The sequence below is a fragment of the Esox lucius genome, chromosome 20, assembly GCF_011004845.1.
Source record: "Esox lucius isolate fEsoLuc1 chromosome 20, fEsoLuc1.pri, whole genome shotgun sequence".
Classification (NCBI taxonomy): Eukaryota; Metazoa; Chordata; class Actinopteri; order Esociformes; family Esocidae; genus Esox; species Esox lucius.
This window is the reverse complement of record NC_047588.1, coordinates 12,931,258-12,954,713: the sequence shown is the minus strand read 5'-3', so window position 1 is coordinate 12,954,713 and position 23,456 is coordinate 12,931,258. Positions and strand designations below refer to the sequence as shown.

Here is a 23,456-nt window from a genome sequence, read left to right as displayed (position 1 = left end):
TCCTTCCAGGTGATAAGGAGCTAGAGGGTGGACTGAAGGGAGAGATAGGAGGCTAGACCAATCTAAATGGTCTATTTTCAGGCTCTGTAAATCCTGTTTATGAGACAGTTTTTCCTGCCAAATATTGATGTTGCAGCTAGTATTGAGACTGATTATATTTTCTCTTCCACAATGTCATTTTTTCTGTAATATTGTAGGTGTTTGTCTCAGCTAACCCTGTATGCGGTACCACACAGGGCACACCAACATAAAGCATGTAATGTCTGCTTGCCTTTGTCAAGTAGACATCTCTGAATACAATTATATTTTTCAGTACTAGCTTGGAGACTGATTGTTTGAATCAAACCTGCTGTGTGATTTTAAATATAAATCCAGGGCTGTATTTTACTCATGAAACAAGGTATTTTTACTATAATGACCTTCAGCACTTTACGAGGACAGGTCATGAATCACCATGGTTCAACCAGCGACAGCCACAACACTCCAGCTGCAAAGACGCCCTCCTACATCAGTTGAATATAATGGCCCCCGCCTTACCTTTCCCAAAATGGCAGCCTCTGTGTTGCCAACCTGCATCGCTGTTGTTGTCGGGTTGGTAACTCAATGTTTGGGACAATGGCTTGAAATGCCTTAAATTCCACAGTTCTCCGAATGAGACGACCTTCAACCCTGAGCAATGTCCAGCCACATAGTTTGTGATGAAGACTTGTTTGACGGCAGGACCTTCCAATCGAAACAAGAATATGTCATCAGCTAGCCAGGGTAAGGGGGTATTTCGGGCACTGCATTGCGACAAGTGAAAATGGCTCTGCATGGAAATGTTGAAATGTATTGTTCAGCTTTCTTTGACAAATGGAAATATGGAGCTATTTGGGTGTTTCCTCCTAAGAATTGTAGGCTTTTTATTACAAACATACTAAATAATTTTTTTTAAACAAATTTGTGGTTTCACAGATCAAGGCATTTGAAATAAAGGTTAAACATGGGCTGAATTGGACAATACATAGTCTTATTGTGTCCTTCAGCGATGCAGCTTTGTGATTGGAACATCTGAGTAGGGAACAAGTGGGCATCTCAGGTTCAGTCAGTCAGCGTGTTCATTCACATCACTCATCTCATCTGGGCCTGATGTTGAAAGGGTCATCAGGAAAATGGCCAGGGTGAAGGCCATGGAAAAGGGTGACATACCACCAGATGACCTTTAGGTTCACCACACACCATGACATCATCCCCACACCATGCCATCCCAATGCTCCCAACAAAGAATCTCCCCCTCCCTGTCAAAGGACCAGATGTGCTGAAACTGCCTGTCTCATTGTCACACATCCACAAATTGCAGAGTAAGAGTAAATTACAAAAAAGCGTGTTGTTAAACCTAGAACCTTGCTGAAAATCTTTGAACTTTGGTAGAAAGTTCACCATCTTTTAGAGGTTAATTAGATGACTGTTAGGAAAATTGCAGAATATGGGCACTGAATGATAGAACATTTTCAGAATGTATTTTGCTCAAGGGCTTACATTTATCAAAGTTGAGTGTCAGTGGAAAATCAGACAAAATGTTTAAGCTATGTTTGGAAAAAAATATTTATAGATATCCACTCCCTTTGTCATTGTATGGTTCAAAGTAGGCCTTAAGGTTTACTTACTAAGCCAACCCTTTTGAAATGGTTGTCTAGCAGGCTTGGTGGGCATCTAGGATCTAGAGCCTACTGGTTGGGAGTGTAGTGGGAACTAAAAGCAGCACTGTGCATGTTGCTACCTAGACAAGCAACAGATTTAATAAAGAATGTGGTCACCTGCTTCACCCTTCAGAATTTCTTTGATATGGAAAGTAAGGAGATCCCATTGCCTTTCAACAATCACAAACCATAATCCTGCCTACCAGCCTATGGTTTCACCCACCAATACTGCTGAGTGATTAACCGTAATGTTGTATATTTTTCAACTAATAAATAACTAATTGGAACAGATGTTGGTCAGCTATGTGTGCCATTTGAGAAATTAGGTCAAGACATAAAGGAACTGTGAGAAGGTGGGCTTTAGAGATTGGTAGTTTGATTTGACAAATACTCAGATTTGTTTAGTGTAGAAATCATTGGGGTGTATTTATTTCCCAAAAAGAAAATGTTTGTTGTAATGGAAATAAAATATGGCGATAAATGTTATTTGAAGTGACAACTAATGGTTCTCTTATTGGCCTAGTTGTTGTATTATGTGTTGTTACCACTTTCAACAAACTGTCAGTGTCAGGAATAAGGCAGGTGGTGGTTGATGGAGGAGAGTCATTTGGTTTGGGAAGAGGAGAGCTTCAAATGTAGAGGTCAGCCGATTATGATTTCTGCCGGACCGCGTAAGCGGAGCCGGCCAAGAAGAGCGAATGTCTCTTACTGAGTGACTGACTGACTGATTATACCTTGTTAAATAGTGTAGTGGTTAGAGATGCGGACATGTGAACCATAGGTCCCGAGTTGTATCTCCTCGCAGTCGAAGCCAAGTACGCATTATGAATTGTTCCGTAACGAAACTGTATACGGTTATATTGCGACTGTTTCTTGCATGGACAAGCTCATCTTCAGTCTCACTTAGCAGTTGCTAAATTCATATTATTATTCCTAGGAAGTTAGTAGATACTAGTAAGCATATTACTGACTAATAAGCTGTTAAAACGGCCAATGGCAAAAGCCAAAGTTCATTGATGCTATGGTGGAAGTAAAATTAATAAGAAATGTTAGTCAGTTTAACACAATCCTCAATGGAGACTAGCGACTGCTGAAACGTGCCGTGGATTAGTGGTTAAAGACAGTGCCTCTTATGTGGAAGACCTAAGTTTGAAACTGCTGAAAGCAACAGCATTTATTTATTATTTCTGGTAGATTCCACGATTCCTTTGTCTTTTCACTTGATGAAAAAGTTAGTTATTGTCACCTTTATTGATAGTTATTTTATCAATGTCATTCACGAATTAAAGACATTGTTTTGCCATGAAAGAAAAAAACGTTCTTATGCCATGAAATTAAATAGCTTTGGCAGACTCGCTAGCAATTGCTCAATTCTTATGACTATTCCAGTAAGTTAGTAGATACCGGTAAAGCTTATTACGATAGTTACTTTCGTAATTCCAGTTCTATGAATGGAGCGTCGCCAGTAGGGGCTTCGCTCCTATTGGTTTACCCCTCTGCCAATAGGCAGTCACGGAAAATTTAAATATGCAAGTCACACCTCTCATGGCCATCTGCCCCATGGCTATAAAGGAGGTTCTCTCACACTGCTCAGTCTCTCGACATACTTTTCTTCACAAGAAAAGCCGCCTGAGACCGGTCAGGGCATGAACCCTAAGGGCGACACTCCACTCAGAGAACTGGAGTTACGAAAGTAACTATCGTTCTACTTTGTGAAGCTTTGCCCATAGGGGCTTCGCTCCTATTGGTTTAGGGCAAAGCGAGTAAACCCAAGATGTACCTCCTGCCGGTCACCAACCTCACCAACGAGACAAGTGTGCAACAAGACTGCTCACGCACTGAAATACCAACCATGCCACAGAGCTGCTTCCATCCCGCTCAACCCTTGGCACATACGTTTGCGCACACGGCACCAACCCATTCGGCACCTCCTCAATCAGTAAAAACTGAAGTGCCCGAGGCCAGCCAAAAAAACACGCTGAGACCCGGACTCGGCGCACAAGCAGACGCTCAAGCACACACAATGCTTCTTGAACGGAGGGACCTTCCGGCCTCCCTTGTTCTGCCAGTGGGTAGGAGGAGGAGGGGACGGCCTCGGGAGGCAAGGATTCCTCCCCTCACGCTGCACCGGGCGAGCCGCATGCGCCCGTAGACCTAGCATGGTGATGTTGAGGACGGCGATGCAGCCGACCCCCAGGTTTCCGTGAACCTGAAACCTCAGGGGGCAGCGGACTCTGAAGAAGAAGCAGGAATCGGCAGAAGGGGACCCAGCCGGATATGCTCCTCCCTGTTTTTCTTTTGGCGCACCAGTGACTGTAGTGCCGAAGAGTGCGTCCTCCTGCAACGGAGTGTTGAGGAAGGGTATCTTCTCAGGCTCCTTTAGGGAGGTGAGCGCCAGCCACAGGTGCCTGACCTGCATCACTGACGTGGCCATCACCCGGCAGGCCGAGAGAGTTAGCCTGGGTGAGCTTGAGGATAGCCGCCAAAGCTTTGAGGATGCCCAAAGGGACCCTCCTCCTGAAAGGAGTCCTCCTCGGAAAGGATAGAGAGGACGTCAGCGAGAGGGACCTCCTCAGCAAAGTACGCCAGCCTGTCCATCCTCACCTGTAAAGGTATACTGACCCTCAGCCAATATACTGCTCAGTGGTTAACGACACAGCCTTTCATGTGGGCGACCCATGTTTCAAATCTTGAGAGGTCAACATTTTCTATTGCGGGCCAGCTGAACTAGGCTTGCCTAGTTTCTTGTTTAACTCTGATACCGAAACCGTTCGGGTGTTAGTATTATAATTGTTTAAACAATTGGAACTATACTGAATGAACAATGAACACTTTTATGGTAATCTCTTAATTTGTAGATAAATCGATATAGTCTCAAATAACAATAAAACAATAAACAAAATATGTTTAAATAATATAAAGTATTATGCAAAAATGAAGGACTCAAGTAAAAGTGCACTTTGTGCCATGTGCATTTGTGCCAAAAACATTTAGTTAAACATTTATGGCCAGTCGGTTTTGGTGCTGAAAGGTGGGAAGGCATTGCCAACATATCAGGTTTAAAGGATACCAGAAAGCACTTGCTTAATATCTCTGGTTTTGCCTTAAAAAAACAGAGCAGGCGTACCTTTATATTCCACAGGAAATACATTTTAGAAATCAACAATTGAGGCATTTTGCCTTAACAATACCTGACGATATCAATAGTCATTTTCATATTTCATAGTTTAGATTTCTACTGGCTTTCAGTGTATACAGAAGAATCATTTCCAATAAGAATCTCATTATGAGATGCCTAAGATCTAATATGGACTGTTTGTGTATTCCATGATTATTATTATTAATGTAAATTCTTTACACCACCAAAGGTGCAAGCCTGATCTCGGGAGTGTTTAGGCTTGAAGTCAGAAACAGCGCCCCGCAACATAAGCATTGGAATATGCATTACTTGAGGTAATGAAGTGCTAAAGAGCCTGCTAACTAGTTGCCTGACACCGCTCAGTTTATACTTTCTGCTCTACGTAAAATAAATCACAGAAAAACTAGCTGCTGTAATCAGCCTCCAATGGTTAATTTGATATCAAATAATCAGCTTCGTCGTTACATCAACAACGATGTAGCTGATAACCAGAGGTGTAAAAAGTACTAAGTAAAAGTACTCAACTGGGTTCGGCTGTGTTCTAATTAAGATCTAAATAACCAGGTAAAGGGAGTTCAAAACTAACTAGTGATCAATTAAATAACAATAAGTGTGTAAATTATCAATTAAGGACACTGATGAGTGATGAACTCTGTTTACATGGTCATTTAACCCTTCTTTAGGAACTTCCCAAAAGTGGTGAACACAGCCGAACCCAGTTGAGTACTTTTACTTTTTACACCTCTGCTGATAACCAATCAGCTGACTGTTTGATACAGATGTTCGCAGTAGCACACACACACAGCATGGCTAATCACAGCTGAGTGGTTTTGGGAGCTGATCAATAACAAGAAACATTTAAGCCTGTGTTTATTTTTTAAGTTATTTAAAATGTATTTCTGTCTGACAGAAAATTACTTTGGTCAATTTAGTGGTCAAATAAGGAAACAATAATTTTGAAAAAGGAACTTAAGTCTTTCAGTGTTTTACGGAACCTGTTGCAACCCTTATTGATGTGTGCAAACTGATTGTGCAAACTTCAATTAAATAATCATCTAACATTCTTAGCTATTAAATATGTGATGATTGTATTCTGAAAGATACATTTCACGCTAGCTAGCAACTTACAAAGGCCTTTTGATGCTACCTTTGCGTGACAGGTGGTCAGACTGTCATGCAGTCTTTTCATGGATTTCCACTGCATTTTAATACGAGCTTCCCCCACAAAAAAGTATTGGTCATAATCGGCATACAACAATGCCGATTACCGATTGTTTTGAAATCCTCAAATCGGCCCTAATTAATTGGCCAGGCCGATCAATCGATTAACCTCCAGTTAGAGTGGCACTTCCTGTATCATATAGGATTTCATATGGGGAGAAAGGGAAACTGCCATATGTCCTGTGTGCAAAACTGAAATCAAGTATTATGTGGCGAAAACAACCAACCCAACATATCATTATTTGAGATTGCAATGAATGCAATGTAATAGACAGTAATAGAAAAATAAACAAATTAAAGAAATCAGCCGGGATACACTGATAGGAAGATTCTTGGCCAGTATTCATATAACGTAATCAGCCGAAGTCAGTACGGATGATTTCTGTACCCGTGTAACCTGGCATGAAATAGAAATTTAAAATATGGTTAGTTAGGTTACAAGAAATGTTCTTCTGATGATGCTTCTAACTTCAGCAAATTCAGTCACACAAAACATCTTTCTATCCAAATACTGTCACCAAAATAAGCACAATGAAAATTTATGAAATTAATTAATTATCTTTTTGTAATTGTAAAAGGCCTGGATATAATGTATTGATGTATTTTAATACAGATTGATGTATTTTAATACAGATTGAGGTATTTTAATACAGGCCGATATATCCGTGTATAATAAAACAGATACTGAACCAACCACGAAAAGCACTAATCGCTCTTCACTACCCATTAAGTCTTCCTGCTTTAGAAAAACAGCCAAGTTCTTTGTTTTCAGTTCGTACTGTGAGTTACTGCAGAAGGAATGTTGAGTGAATGCAGGATGTATTGATGTTCATTTTGGGGTGGTTGTTTATGAGTTCTTATGTGGGCGGTGTGTGTTTAACTACTTTGGCTGAGAGAAGGCAGCTCCCATAACATCAGACCTAGCTTTCACAACAAGATTAGTAAGGCCTTGTACATGTCACTGTAGAGCACTGATTCTCAATAAGGTTAGCATAAGAGACATTTTTGAAAAACAACAAAAGGTTCTGGACCAATCTTTTGGTATGACAGTGTGTGTCCTGTCCTGACCCTTGCTTTGCCCTCACCCCTATAGGAGAGAGGTCCAAACTGCAGTTGCGTAGCTCCAGTGCTATTCGGCGGACATCTTCCCTGGATGCCATTACAGGACCGTACCTCACTGGCCAGTGGCCTCGTGACTTCCATGAACCCTGCATGAAAGACAAAGCCACACAGGTAACTGAATGCCAGTAGACCAGAGGGGCGATGGTACGCTTTACCCATGGTAGGGTACTTATCGTGGTTTGAGGGTCATGGTTCAGTACGGTATCAATCCAGGAATGCCAGATTAGATTTTCATGAGGCATTCAATACAGCATATCTTGAGATTCTTTTGTAAATGTATTAATTTGGGTTACAAATGTGTACCAATACAGACCTACAGTATACTCATAAGTGTACATTGTACTTATTGATTTGAAGGCATGAAGTGCTTTTTCTAAATCAAGTTTAATTTTGCTACCAAGACCCAAACAACTTTAAACATGCAGACTGACTTTCTGGCAGATCAGAATAAAATAAAATCTGTTTCTAAACTGTCTTCCACAGTTCCAACTGTTTTACTATATAGTAAAAAGCTGTCATGGCTTAAACATTGTGAATTGCAGAGTTGTGCGATACAGACAAAATTATATCACAATATATTCCTGAATCGTTTCATTATGATATGGATGATCTCTAATGAAAAGATTGCCAATTCTGAGGAACAAATTTAGCTTATGACTCCTAAAGAACACAGGTGTGCCTGGATTGACTTCATCACATACCAAAGTGGATACTCTGGTTTAGGAATACATTAAGATAAATACTAATTCTAATTGTTACTATAAAGGGTGGACAAAATAATGGAGTCATCGAACAATATATTAATGTCATGGATCAAGTAATGAGTAGGGCCATTTGCCTTTAGAACAGCTCCAGTCCTTCTTGGAATGCTGTCATACAAGTCCTGAACTGTGTGTAGTGGAATATTTCAGCATTCATCAAGAAAAGCCTTCGGTTCTTTATGGGATAAAAGAGGTTAATCTGGTCTCATATTCCTTAACCATTACACAACCATGCAGAGCAATCATCAGACCCAATGACCATACTATTATGGATCCCCCTCCATATTTAACAGTTGGCAGCAGGCATTGTGTGCTGAAAGCATCCTTTTTCTCCAAATGTTAACCTGTCCAGATGGCGGAAATAGGGTGAAGGATGACTCATCAGATCATATTACTTTTTCCCATTACTCAAGGATCCAGGTTTTGTGCTCCTTTACACCAAGTTATGCATATTTGTGCGTAGGCCTTGGATACAAGCAGTTTCCTAATAGTAGCCCTGCCATAAATTCCAGCTTTGTGAAGCTCACGATGTACAGTTTTTGTTGAGACTGGGTTACAGACATGCAGATTTATTTCTGTGATAATTTTTTGCAGCTGTGCATTTAGCCACTATCTTGTTGGTCAGTTTTGTCCTGCGACCATTGTTTTTCTTTGCTGATGAAATTGGTGTGTTTGGCATATTTAGTCATGCATTTTGAGATTGTTCTACTTGACATTTTGAATCATTTTGCAATTTTTGTGACCTATGCACCTGCAATTCATGCTCCAACGATTTGGCCTCCTTGGAACTCTCATGATGCTCATGGTGCTTTGAAATCTCAAATATCAAAATGATAATTATCAGACTTCTTTTATAGCTGTCACATACACCAATGAGCCAAAACATTGACCGCTCACAGGTGAAGCAAATAACATTGATCATCTCCTAACATGGCCACATCAAGGTCTGGGTAGATTAGATGGTAAGCAAACAATCAGTTCTCGTAGTCAACCTTTTGTATGCAAGAGAAAAGGGCAGGAGTAAAGACTGGAGCAACTTTGACAAAGGCTAAAACTGGGTCAGAGCATCTCTGAAATGGCAAGGCTTGTGGAGTGCTCCTGGTCAGCAGTGGTGAGTACCTACAAACAAAACCACAAACCATTGACGGTGTTGGGCGCCCAAGGCTCATCGATGCACGAGAGCAGCGAAGGCTATCCTGTCTGGTCTGAACTGTCACAAGTCACAGAACATTTGAATGATGGTTATGGGAGGAATGTGTCACAACACACAGTGCATTGCAACATGCTGCGTATGGGACTGCGTATGGGACTGCGTATGGGACTGCCCATGATGACCCCTGTCCACCGTCGAAAGGGCCTACAATGGGCATGCGAGCATCGGAACTGGACTTCGGAACAGTGGAATAAGGTTGCTTGGTCCGAAGAGTCTCATTTTCTTTTGTATCACGTGGACAGCCTCTTTCACATGGATGTCCATGTGCACGAGTGCACCTTTTACCTGGGAAAGTGTTGGCAGTGGAGGGAGTATGATGCTCTGGGCTATGTTCTGAGAAACCTGGGGTCCAGGAATTCTTATGGATGTCAATTTGACACGTGCACACATCTGTGGGATGTGCTGGACCAACAAGTCTGATCCACGGCGGAGCCAACTCACAACTTACTGGACTTGAAGGATTTGCTGCTAATGTCTTGGTGCCAGACACCAGGGGTCTTTATGCCTCGACGGGTCAGCACTGTTTTGGTGGCATGCAGGGGACCAACAGCATATTAGGCAGGTGATCATAATGTTATTATAATGTTATCAGTGAGTTTAGCAGTTCCAGCTGAATGATGAATGACTCCCGAACTGATGGTTATGATTTTGGTAAAAATAAACATAAACACACCATAATAGCTGATGGAGAAAGGACAAAGAACAGTAAGTAACAGCCATATGAAAGAAATATGTGTTGCATACATACAATGACCAGGCTAATTAGTAGGGAATATGCTACTACATATGTGAACACCTAGAATTTCACTAACAACCACTAATTGCTGAAAGATCAATTTGCAGGTAGGAATATAGAGGCTTTCATTTACTATACATTTGTTGGCATACTCAAAGATTTTGAAGTGTTTGGTCAGCGACAATGTCAAAACATTCTATATATTTTAACAATAAATCAATGCATATACCTAGGTGCTAGGCTTATAGTTTTTTTCTTCCTCAACACCAAGCCATGATTTTGATTGTCACCAAACAATTCACCTCCATCATGCCAACAATTGATTACCTACACCTGTTTTGATTTCCCATATGCTGTACTATTGCAAGAAGGGCTAATGCCTTCAAAATAAAGGTCAATAATTCTCAAAGCGCATACATATGAAATCTCTTTAAAAACACTCCTAATATATATACAACATTTAAAGGGTAATTTACAGTATGTTCTGCTAATTGGCAATTAACCTTTTATGACCTTTGCTGCTGCTGCTTTTGTAGTTGTGATTAGTTACTTCAAAGTAACAGTCCTGTCCCATGTGGTGTTTCTGTTATTTTTTCCACATGTATCTTTAGCTGTTCTGCGAATTTCAGTGAAAACTGGCTACAGTATATCCAAGAAATTTGGAATAAGAAAAGTCTAAATATTTGTTCAAGATTTGAAAATGTTTTTTCCTTCTGTCACCCACTACAGTAGTGTTCAGTGGTCAACAAGTTAATTTGCTATTAGAATCACCTCTAGAGCTTTTGTTAGCTTATCTTCTGCATCAACTAACGGTACAACCACACACACCTGGCCTAGAAACTCCTGAGCTGCCAAATGTCAAATTACTTTACGTCTCTCAAAATTGGGGGACAATGTAATAAATAGTCTTGTAATTTCGACACTGTTAATGGATTTAAAGATGTTAATACCCTCAACGGTGACAGTCTGTCCTTTGACCTCTTATTTATTGTTATTTGTTATTCAAATCCAATGTGCTGTAGTATAGAGCCGAAACAAAAAAAAATACAATACAACCCTGTTTCCAAAAAAGTTGGGATGCTGCATAAAATGCAAATAAAAACAGAATGCTATGATGTGCGAATCATTTATCGCTATATTTACTACATAAAATAGTACAAAATGAAAATGTTGTACAGTGAAATGTTTTCCCATTCTTGCTTGATAGTGGATTTCAGCTGCTCAACAGTTTGGGGTCTCCTTTGTCATATTTTTCAATTTTTGGGTGATAGGTCTGGACTGCAGGCAGGCCAGTTTAGCACCCGGTCTCTTTTACTATGGAGCCATGCTGTTGTAATATGTGCAGGATATGATTTGGCATTGTCATTCTGAAATAAGCAAGGCCTTCCCTGAAAAAAAACATTGTCTGGATAGCAGCATATGTTGCACCATAACCTGTATATATTGTTCAGCATTAATGGTGCCTTCACTGATCTGCAAGTCACCCATGCCATGTGCGCTAATGCACCCCCATACCATCACAGAAGCTTTTGAAATATGGACTGATGCCGTATGGTCTCGCTTCTCTTTAGTCCACCAGAACTGTTTTATTTTAGGCTTCCTATTAAAGAGCTACATAAGGTTATAGCCAGCAATGTTTTTGTCTGTCCTGAACTGTTACAAGTGTCGAACGCGGGACCTGTTCTGTAACCTGTGTCTCTAAGCACTACACTATATAACAAGGGGTAGTCAGTCAGTCAGTCAGTTAGTCAGTTAGGGACGGACTCAGTCAATCAGTCAGTCAGTCAGTCAGTAAGAGACATTCGCTCTTCTAGGCCGGCTCCGCTTACACGGCCCGGCAAGAAGATACAACACCAGGTAGGCCTATCGCCTAGCATAGTTCTGAGAAAGATGCGTCGATTGTAGATTGTAAATGCGTAAAATGTAAATCATATTTTATATGGGTTGGCTAACATTATTGTGGCTATACACTATTTTCACCAACCAACCGAAACCGGAGAAAATTCAACTAGCACTTCATCCTTCACTAATCTGGTTATGCGTGCCCACTTTTGCACGCATGATTATCACACACACAACTGAGGTGTGCAATTGTTATTTGGGCTCAAATAACAAAGTTTTTTGAAATTAAACAAAAAACCCAAACATTTTTCAGTTGAAGTAATACAAGAAGTAATCATACGTAAGCGGAGCTGGCCTAGATGAGCAAATGTCTCTTACTGACTGAGTGATTGCCTAACTGACTGACTGACTACCCCTTGTTAAATAGCATAGTGGTTAGAGACGCGGACTACAACAGGTCCCACGTTCGACTCCCATCACAGTTAAAACGTATTATGCATTAGAATTTGTTCAGGACAGACAAAAGCTTTGCTGGCTACAACCTTCAGTAGCTACATTACATGAATCCTAAAATAAAACTGTTATATTGCGACTCTTTCTGGTGGATTTTGAATTATGCATTAGATTTGTTCAGGATAGACAAAACACTTTGCTGGCAACACAATTCTCTCATCTTTTCACTTAATGCTTAAAGGCGTCTAGCGAAATATTACTGGCTAACAAGCTTTTAAAACTGCCAGTGGCAACAGTCCTACAGTTCACAGATTAATGGTGTCTTGCGAAATATTCGAACTTTGCGTGATGTTAATGTGTGACAAAATGATCTAATGTTGAGACACTACAATGACACATGATAAGAGTGCAGCTCTGTGGCGTAGTGGTTAAAAACACAGCCTCTTACGGTTAAGGTTAGTGTAAACTTTAAATAAGTAATTAAGCAGATGGTACTGTAGCCTACACTGTTTATTTATATATATGGTAATTATATTGTGTTTCAGTGGTTTCTTTTCTAAAGTGGTGGGCCACTGAGTTACAAACTTAAAGTCAGCCTACAAGGCTTTTTATTGAAAGTACAGTATCAGTCAAGCCTACTTTCTTTATTTTTACTATTTTCTACAGTGTAGAATCATATTGAAGACATGAAAACAATGAAATGTCGGGTAGTAACCAGAAGTGTTTAACAGATCAAAATACATTTCACATTGTAGATTCTTCAAAGTAGTCACTTCTTGCCTTGATGATGGCTTTGCACAGTCTTGGCATTATTTCAACCAGCTTAATGAGATAGTCACATGGAATGCTTTTCCAGCAGTTTTGAAGGAACTCTCACATATGCAGAGCACTTCAGAGATTCTGTTCACCCAACCTACAGTACGACTCAAAGACACGACGGATGGAGCCAAAAATGTTAAATTATCTATAATGTTGAAAATATAAAGAAATAATGAAATAACTTTTAATGAGTAGGTGTGTCCAAACTTTTGACTGGTGGTGTATACCTGCATTTAACTCCACAAAAAGTCTCTTGTAGGCTATTTTATTTAAATTATGAGCTATTTCTTTATGGAAATCCTGAAAGATTTGCTACACTGTTTGTTTGTAGGGCAAGCTTCTAGGCCTAAAATATGCTCTAAATGCCAAAACTGCCCCAGACTTCACTGTAATTCAGTGTAATTTTCACAACAGTTTCCACTCAAGAGACCTGACATTTGCTCAGCAACCCCCCAAAAAGATAGGGAACATTGGTTCTTGGTCTGGTTTAAGTTCATTCAGGTTGACTCAACTTAAATGGCTTCAATAACCAAGTTTTGCTACCATTCCATATTCTTAAACTCTAGACTTTTCAAGTCAAGGAATTTCAAGGAGTAATTACTTTTAAACAAAAACGCTTATTTTGGTTCTTATATGCTTACAGTGTTGTTTTAATTATTTCTTAAACAGTAATTAAGATTGTATTGTGTTTTGTCTTCAACATAGCATGTATTGCCTTTCTGCGCATTGTCTACATGAATAGAAATGGGACTATGAAAGCTTGTTGTATCCCAGTCATCCTCATTTTCATTTTTGGAATGCAGGCTTTAGAAATCTAATCTTAAAATTACTATGCTGTCAAAGTACATTTATTACTGCTAAATACTATCTACAGTAGCTAGTAAAACGCTTTACACTCCTTGCACAGTCTTCAAATTTTTTGCCTTAAAATTAAATCCCTATAAAGGGATTACATTCAATTTGTTTTCCCACAGATCTACACAATCCACTCCACATTTTCAAAGTTAGTGTAGGAAGTTATTCCAAATGACCAAGCAATACAGAAAGAGGTTGTACTGATTGCCTATGTCTTCACACCCTAGAGTTATTACTTGATGAAAGCAGATTTCACAGACGTTACAGCTGTGAGTCAATTTGGAATAATGTTCTACCAACTTTGCGCAACTGTTACGCTGAGATATCATGTCCATTGTTTTTGTCATAATTGCTCAAATGCAGTGAGTTTGGATTTCTGTAGGTTTGTGAATCCATCCAGATGGAAAAAAGCTGAATGCTGTTTCTTGCCAAAAGAAAAGGACTCATCCATTGGTCAGTTCAAAACAATCTCAGTATCAATCTTTCTGAAGAGGGAAAGATCTTAATGCTGTCAAAAAGGAATGAACTCTTCAATACTAAGCACGGATATATCAACACCTCTTCCAAAAAGCCAGGAGTCCTGGCTTTGGTTGCTTGGAACACATTGGTGTCCTAAGATGATCCTGGAGGCCCAGATGAGCGTAGGCAATGTAACCGAAGGCCAAAGCTCACAGATCAGTCCTGCATGACATCATCCATGTAGCAATAGACCACTACCACATCCCTTACCACATGAAGGGACATTCACCACCTACTAATCAAGTAATCAAGATATTTCTTAAATAAGCCCAGTTGAAACTTGAGTGGAATTGGAAAATGCAGTTGTTAAAGGCTACCAAATTTCCCTCATCCTATTTATCATTTGAAAATAAACATCCTAAATACAGCTGCTGGGGGAGAAACGACAAATTGAATCTGGTATTTGACAACCCACAGTAAGAAGCTTTGTGTGTGTATAGGCAGGTGGGTCATATAATTAGGAATTGTATCTCTGTCAGCTCCCACTGAGATCTGGAAGAGATCACACTACCAAAATGCATGGTTCAGATGAAATTCAGAGTCTCCGTTGATGATTAGACAAGATCAGACAAGGACTACAGGGATTTGTCGTTATCAACAGAGATATTCAGTGCGCAAAGCCCAGGTTAAATTATCAAAGAACACCTGGTGCAGACTTCCAAATACCTAACTGGATTGAGTTGTATTTTTACACTAATTTACACACACTGTTATGCCTAAGACATACCAGACTGACACGAGGTGAGTAGAGGCCCTGAGTTGTCCAGTCTCAGTCCTGACTCCCAGCACACTCAGGACAATCAGTGTGTCTTCCGAAGCACATCCAGTCCCATTCTGGTTCTTGTCATGATGCTCGGTCAACCAGGAGGTTTACACTAGAATCCTTACACACCAGAAGGAGTGCACTCTCGTTTCTATCTGGATTGAACTCAAAGGCACCCAAACTGACAGAATGAGTCATTACAGCACAACTAGAGATTGCAACCGAATTACTAGACCCCAAAACCCAGTGCTGGCCAATTGCAACTCCCTCTGCGGAACACCTGGGAAAATCCGCAAGCAGTATTCGAACAAGAACTCTTAATTATTCATACATTTTTTAAATGTTTATATTTTTTCATCTTGAAAATGTAAAACATTATGTAATGCTTTTTAAGGTAGCAAAATAATTAGACCGATCAAGGGGTTGGTAAACCTACCCTATCCAGTGTATCAATCACTTAGTTCCTGTTATGTCAAGTAGAGATATGTCACAAATCAACAACTGCTCTCCTGATTATGTGTTCTTCTGTCTACTGCATACCACAGTGTCAATGTTGTATACTGGTCATTGTAGTTCATTACTACATTTTCTGTGCAAACTATATAGTGAAATGTTGCTCTTTGGGAAAATAGGATACTACCCCCTACTGAACTGCACTTTAATTATTTTATTTTTTTATCTTAATGTGTTTCACTGTTACATTAGTGGTTTCATAACTGAAAATTAACCACTCAGCACATCCCACTATAACAACTCCAAACCTGCATTACAAACCACCATGAAAATTAATTTTAAACTAAGAATGTCTATACAAAATACCAATTACTACAATTGCTACTGCAATCATTTCTTCTGTTGTCACATTCAAAACTATTTCAGGAATGTCAATCGTGCCACATTTACTTCAGTAAATGTACTTTTACAGTTATTTTCCTGGGTAGCAGTCCACACATAAGCGCACACTAATCTGTTCAACTTGATGAAGCTGCTATGAAGTTTGAGAATTACTAGATATTTCTGGTTATGAAACCAAAAACTCTGAATATATTTGATAATGGCCATTGACCATGGCTGCTCAATCCATCCTAATAGAATCCTTTCATGTGGCTGAATGAGAGCCGCCCAGACTAATTTACATGGCGTCATCCCTTTAACCCTTCATTCACCTTGGCTGTCTGTGTAGTCTTTGGAATTGGTGAGCCTCCAGGTTCAAGTAGCCACAGAGAAAATCAACAATCGCCTTAGGATTTGGTAGACTGCTACATTTAAACCACTTGCACTATGACAGGCACAACCTCCCAAAGTATATTCACAGACTAGCTAGTTCCTGTAAACAAGCTATCTCAAAACCCCAAATCTCCTTCGGCAGCAAAAACATGGGACAAAATGTCCCAGCTCTTTGTTGTAGCTCACAATCTGGAGGCTCTTTTGGAAACTGTAATGTAGTGCTCTATGGAGGTAAAGTTGTTTGCACCTGCTTAGGCAGGGAAAGGAATCCCACTGCTCACCACCTGGCCCTCGTGGCTGGCCCGTCAGCCTTTGTGTGGGAGTGAGGAGCGAAGGGCCATACATATGCTAATCACTGTTCCGGGATAGGTCTGTCTGCCCTAGGCCCTGTGGTTACAGAACACAGAGAATGTCTGTATGAAGATTAAACAGACACACACACATAAAGACAAAGCGCAACGACTGCATGTGTGCGCACATGAACAACAACCACACACACACACACACACACACACCAAACCATCCAGCAAACAGAGGATGTCCAGTGGACCATGACACAACCTCTTGACGTTCCGGGAATGTCCTAATGATACTTTTTTTTTTTTTTAAAGATAGAATTGGGTTACACAGGCAGGATGTAGAGAGACTGTTTTATCAATGACAATTTGCTCAGTATGTTTTACTTACAAGTTGTTGCACATGAGCTGTTATTTATTACTGCTCTTTCTATGTTCTTCAAACAGCTTAAATACATCATTACCCTAAATGTTTTGTTGAAGATATTTATCCATTCTTTAAAATGTTCCTCATGTTTCAGACTTGCTTTCTTTCAGATGGATGATAAGACAAGGCAAGCTCACAGATCTAGTATATACACTCACCTAAAGGATTATTAGGAAGACCTGTTCAATTTCTCATTAATGCAATTATCTAATCAACCAATCACATGGCAGTTGCTTCAATGCAATTAGGGGTGTTGTCCTGGTCAAGACAATCTCCTGAACTCCAAATCTGAATGTCAGAATGGGAAAGAAAGGTGATTTAAGCAATTTTGAGCGTGGCATGGTTGTTGGTGCCAGACGGGCCGGTCTGAGTATTTCACAATCTGCTTAGTTACTGGGATTTTCACGCACAACCATTTCTAGGGTTTACAAAGAATGGTGCGAAAAGGGAAAAACATCCAGTATGCGGCAGTCCTGTGGGCGAAAATGCCTTGTTGATGCTAGAGGTCAGAGGAGAATGGGCCGACTGATTCAAGCTGATAGAAGAGCAACTTTGACTGAAATAACCACTCGTTACAACCAAGGTATGCAGCAAAGCATTTGTGAAGCCACAACACGCACAACCTTGAGGCGGATGGGATACAACAGCAGAAGACCCCACCGGGTACCACTCATCTCCACTACAAATAGGAAAAAGGGGCTACAATTTGCACAAGCTCACCAAAATGGGACATTTGAAGACTGTAAGAATGTTGCCTGGTCTGATGAGTCTTGATTTCTGTTGAGACATTCAGATGGTAGAGTCAGAATTTGGCGTAAACAGAATGAGAACATGGATCCATCATGCCTTGTTACCACTGTGCAGGCTGGTGGTGGTGGTGTAATGGTGTGGGGGATGTTTTTTTGGCACACTTTAGGCCCCATAGTGCCAATTGGGCATCGTTTAAATGCCACGGCCTACCTGAGCATTGTTTCTGACCATGTCCATCCCTTTATGACCACCATGTACCCATCCTCTGATGGCTACTTCCAGCAGGATAATGCATCATGTCACAAAAGTCGAATCATTTCAAATTGGTTTCTTGAACATGAAAATTAGTTCACTGTACTTAAATGGCCCCCACAGTCACCAGATCTCAACCCAATAGAGCATCTTTTGGATGTGGTGGAACGGGAGCTTCGTGCCTTGGATGTGCATCCCACAAATCTCCATCAACTGCAAGATGCTATCCTATCAATATGGGCCAACATTTCTAAAGAATGCTTTCAGCACCTTGTTGAATCAATGCCACGTAGAATTAAGGCAGTTCTGAAGGCGAAATGGGGTCAAACACAGTATTAGTATGGTGTTCCTAATTATCCTTTAGGTGAGTGTATATTACCAATTCTCCAAGGGTATGCAAACTTTTGCGCCCAACTGTATATTTATATTATTTACTTACATTCATAATATTAATAAAAGTAATATTTATTTCATATTTTCCATATACCCCTTTTCTACACTCTTTGGAATTGCTGCTGTTTTACCTTATGTATATATATTTTTATTGAAATATTTTGCTTTATATTTTAATAATTGCTTACTGTGTAGCTGTCACGTGCCATGTCATAAGAATTTCACTGCTCAGAACGACATTTTTATTTTGTACATTTGACAATAAAAATGACTTTGGTCAGGGGTCTTTTCCAGTACTTAAGGGCCAAAACAAATCTGCCCACAGCACCTGTTGAGCTCAGGGAACCAGCACTTAATTTGTTATTGATTTGAAATTATTATCAAGATAAGTAGCCTATGAAATGAGCAATGCTACATAAGAGGCTATACATTCTGTGGAAAAGAATACATGGTACCTCACATTTGACCAAGAAAAAGCAATTTATAAGTGTCTATATAAATTAAGAACTTATTCTTGTGCCATAATGCTCACTATGGGATGTCATTTGAGCCATTTAGATTGTTCAACAATGTCATGGTGCTAAAAAGTTTTTTTAAAGTACCATTTATGGCTCTTAAATTATATGACGTCTTGTTACCTTTTGGCCAGTTAACTGGTAGCCATTAGTTGGCTTGGAGAACCAGGCTGCATGTTAATAACATCCATAATCCTCAACATCTCTATGTAACCTTTGCCACAGGTTAGGCTGTAGTAAGCAGTGGAAACTTCACATCCTTCCCTCAGTCTTTGGCTCTAGTATCAAACAACATGGCAGTACCATAGGCCATGCGCAATATGTTACGTTAAAAGCGATCACAACTGCCATCCAGCATGGCAGGGCACAGTGGCCTCTTTATACGAGCACAAGCACCCTTTTAATGCGTTTGTCCTTTCTGAAGAGCAGTGTACCAGTACCCAGCCATAATGCTTCACTGGCCTGCTTCATTATTCCATGTGTAATATGGCATATCATTGAGCGGGTCTTTTGTGTAGCGTTGTGTGTTATAAAGCATGTTTTGTTTCAACAAGGGTCAGAAATAAGGCATTACAAGGACATTGACATTTGAGGTGCTTTGACCTACTGTCCTGACCATGACTCTGCCATTTTTTCATTTGTTTCAGGATCAATGTCAGTGTTGCTGTACATTATTAAGGGAAAATCCGTGGTTGCAAACATGTCATGTCTTCTTTTTTGCATGTATTAACATAACGGTTTTCCTATTATGTAAAAGTTCCATTCATGTAGACAGTAGAGTACTTTTATCTAGCATTTGTGTTAAAATAAAAAGTGTAGGCCTAGCCGTTTTCCACAGTTCCCTGTTAGTAGTTTGTGGAATGTCAGTCACCAATCACTCTATCGTTTGGAAGTGTCCTGTTTTTTAACTAAAAGTATTCTTTTGGTAGTGTCACACATCATTCTGACATAATTAGGCTGCCTATCTAAATGTAACCTGAGTGTGTGATTGTGTGTACATTTATATTTGCATGTGTGTATATGTCTGTATGTTTCAGACTCAAGGCATGTGGATCGAGGAGTCAGGAGGGGAGCAGGGACGCCCCCACCAGAGGTCAGCCTCCTGGGGAAGTGCAGACCATCTAAAAGAGGTAGGTGTTAAGCACAACCAGCCTAGCCAGCCGAAAGACCTAAGCATGGCCTGTGACTGTATAAAACAAGTGGAAGGAGCTATGTAGAAAAATGTAACCAATGTCAACTCTACAACTCTCTAGGAGGACTTTTACGTTAGACCAGAAAAGCTGGTCTGTCTCAAAACATCCAGCAAGAGTAGTAATGTTGACATTATTGGAGCTACATTATGTGCACAGTAAATTACACTTCCATGTGTTTTTGTCTGGGCTTTGAGGTTCAGTTGAATATTACGTTCCTGAAGGTCGGTTTCAGTGCGTGTAGCCTGGCTGAATTACTGGCTAGCTTTAGACCACACTGATCTATTAGTTATCCAGCTCTCCCAGACCCCAGTAAGTCTATATTTAAACTCTCTTTGGCTTTTCTTTCCCATCACATCTCATTGTGGCTGGTTGTTTTGAGAGGGAGTGCAGGGTGTTACAGCCCTATCTCTCCCCAGTCACACATCAGTGAAGGATGAACCTTAATAACCTTATCTAAGTCTATAAAGGCCTACTCCTCCTTCAAAATATACAAATATTGGGTTGCTACTATCTTCAGGCTATTGCTCAATAGAAACACTGCAAAACAATTGTATTGAGGGTTTTGAAATGGACTGGCGTGAATTGGATAGGACTTTTAGTTATTTCATATACTTTAAATGTTCAACACTCAATGATTGGAATGTTCTCTTACTGTGTTGACAGCTATCAACTGTACAGTACTTTAAAAGATACAAATGATCCAAGTTAAAGTCATCTGTTGTAGACTATAAACGTAATTGTAAGTGATTGGTACATTTGCATTTGACATGTAGTTTAAATCTATTATTCAAATCTATTATTAAGCTGACACTCACATCCTGAGAGACTTGGGTCATACAGCAAAAAGCCCAGTCCTCCCACCCAGCTGTGAGTCATATTGCAGGGGAAGGTGGGGTATGTAGCCAAACTGTAGTTATTGGAAACTGTACACAAAATGTTTAATTTGGCCAGATATTTAGGAAGAGGTCATATTTTCATTTAGCAGGTATTGTTCCAAAAATGTGGGAAACAAATGTATACATTTAAATGTTGAGTGATACTTATCTAAACCAAAGGGATAAAAAAATAAAATGGTACTCTAAATCAGTTGTGTTTGCTATAGGTTTTGCTAAACCTAGCGGAAAAGTGTGTAGCTGTAGCTGTGTGGGCTAGTGAAAATGTTTGCCAAGGCATTATTGTCGGTATTAGGTAACAAAAGGCCTGGCTGTTTAATGAGTAGGTGTTAGATGTTAAACCTATGTGAAAGCATGCGACAACCTTTAAAAGAACAAAAAGTGTTGAATTGCGATTGGGAAACGTATTTTAAATGTTAAATGTTATTTTAATCCAGAAGTGTAAGGCAGCTAACCCTACCCCAGTGTCCACTGTTTTACAAGCTATATTTTGAAAGCAGTGACATTTCTATGCAATATAATTATTTCCAGGGATACATTATATGTAGATGTATTTGTTAAAATAATTGCATGTATTGCACTACAGAGTTTACACAGAAATAATTCCATTGAATGTATAATTACTTATATTTTGATTCCTATCATGTTCTCACTGAAAGCAATTGAATCCAGACCAACCATACTGTGCTCTACTATAGTCTTAGTGATATGAGTAGGAGGGTACCCTATATAGTAGATATTCCCCTTCTCAGGGGAGGGGACCCTATAGAGTAGATATTCCCCTTCTCAGGGAGTGGACCCTTTAGAGTAGATATTCCCCTTCTCAGGGAGTGGACCCTATATAGTAGATATTCCCCTTCTCAGGGGAGGGTACCCTATATAGTAGATATTTCCCTTCTCAGGGGAGGGGACCCTATATAGTAGATATTCCCTTTCTCAGGGGAGGGGACCCTATAAAGTAGATATCCCCCTTCACAGGGGAGGGGACCCTATAGAATAGATATTCCCCTTCTCAGGGGAGGGGACCCTATAGAGTAGATATTCCCCTCCTCAGGGGAGGGGACCCTATAGAGTAGATATACCCAAGATGAATGCAGCATGTTATCAGAAATTACTGGCAAACAATTTGCATTCTTCTGCACGAAAGCGGCGCATGGGACGCTCTTGGACATTCCAGCACGACAAAGACCCTAAGCACAAGGCCAGGTTGACCCTCCAGTGGTTACAGCAGAAAACGGTGAAGGTTCTGGAGTGGCCATCACAGTCTCCTGACCTTAATATCATCGAGCCACTATGGGGAGATCTCAAACATGCGGTTCATGCAAGACGACCCAAGACTTTGCATGACCTGGAGGCATTTTGCCAAGACAAATGGGCAGCTATACCACCTGCAAGAATTTGCGGCCCCATAGACAACTATTACACATTGTTGCTAAAGGGGGCAATACACAGTATTAAGAACTAATGGTATGCAGACTTTTGAACAGGGGTCAGTTCATCTTTTGCTTTGTTTTATGATTGTGCCATTCTGTTATGACTTACAGTTGAATGTGAATCCCATAAGAAATAAAAGACATGAGTTTTGCCTGCTCATTCATGTTTTCTTTACAAATGGTACATATATTACCAATTCTCCAAGGTTATACAAACTTTTGAGCACAACAGTACCCCTTCTCGGGGGAGGGCACCCTATAGAGAACAGACATACAAATTAACCCTTTGACTTATGTTTGATGAGAGCCATATCCATACTTAAGACCCTTTAGTCAACCCCTCCACAGGGTTGGGTGATAAATCAGCCTAAAAGTCCCAAAATGGATGACGTTGTAATGTATAGATGAAAAGGTGTTTAAAAACTAAAACCAAGCACAAATTATTGGACAAATGGTGTTGTTTTGAAGGATATTTCATATATTTCTCCACTATTAGGGCTGAAGCGTCAACCAGACAGTAGTTTTGGTCAAACTTCCATTTCTGAGAGTTATTAGGCTGTCTTGTTTGCGTGCATGAGCCATGTACTGGAACTGTGACCAAAACCACTGTCTGGATGATGCCTTAACACTAAAATATATTCAATGAAATGTTGAACAAACGGCTGTCCTGTCCATATGTGTCATAAGACAACTACTCTGAACGGCAGTAATACAACAAACTTCTTCCATCCTGAGGCAATATCGCACCGTAGAATGGAAGGAGTGTGTGAAAGATGGGCTGAATCAAGTCAAGATGTTGGTGCCTCAAGCAGTCGCGGTCTGCAAACCACTGGTAACTGACAAATAACAATAGATACCAGGTGCAGTGACACGCCATATTGCCAGATTGTCCCTGCTTATACAGTGGAAAACCCTGGTTTGAAAACCTGATTAATACAATAGACGTCAAGCATCA

The 23,456-nt window shown here is 40.1% G+C and overlaps 1 protein-coding gene across 3 annotated transcripts in view; it reads left to right on the top strand.

Annotated features, from left to right (window-relative positions):
• LOC105021887 (glucocorticoid-induced transcript 1 protein) overlaps nucleotides 1-23,456 on the top strand; it is a 37,042-nt gene that overhangs the window by 1,348 nt on the left and 12,238 nt on the right. For 2 of the 3 annotated variants that reach the window (XM_010889879.3, XM_010889878.3), the window contains exons 3-4: nucleotides 7,133-7,272; nucleotides 20,020-20,112. In XM_010889879.3, coding sequence (XP_010888181.2) covers nucleotides 7,133-7,272; nucleotides 20,020-20,112 — 233 coding nt within the window. Of the gene's footprint in view, nucleotides 1-643; nucleotides 763-7,132; nucleotides 7,273-20,019; nucleotides 20,113-23,456 lie in introns of all 3 variants that reach the window. The other variant, XM_020041469.2, reaches the window with a different exon arrangement.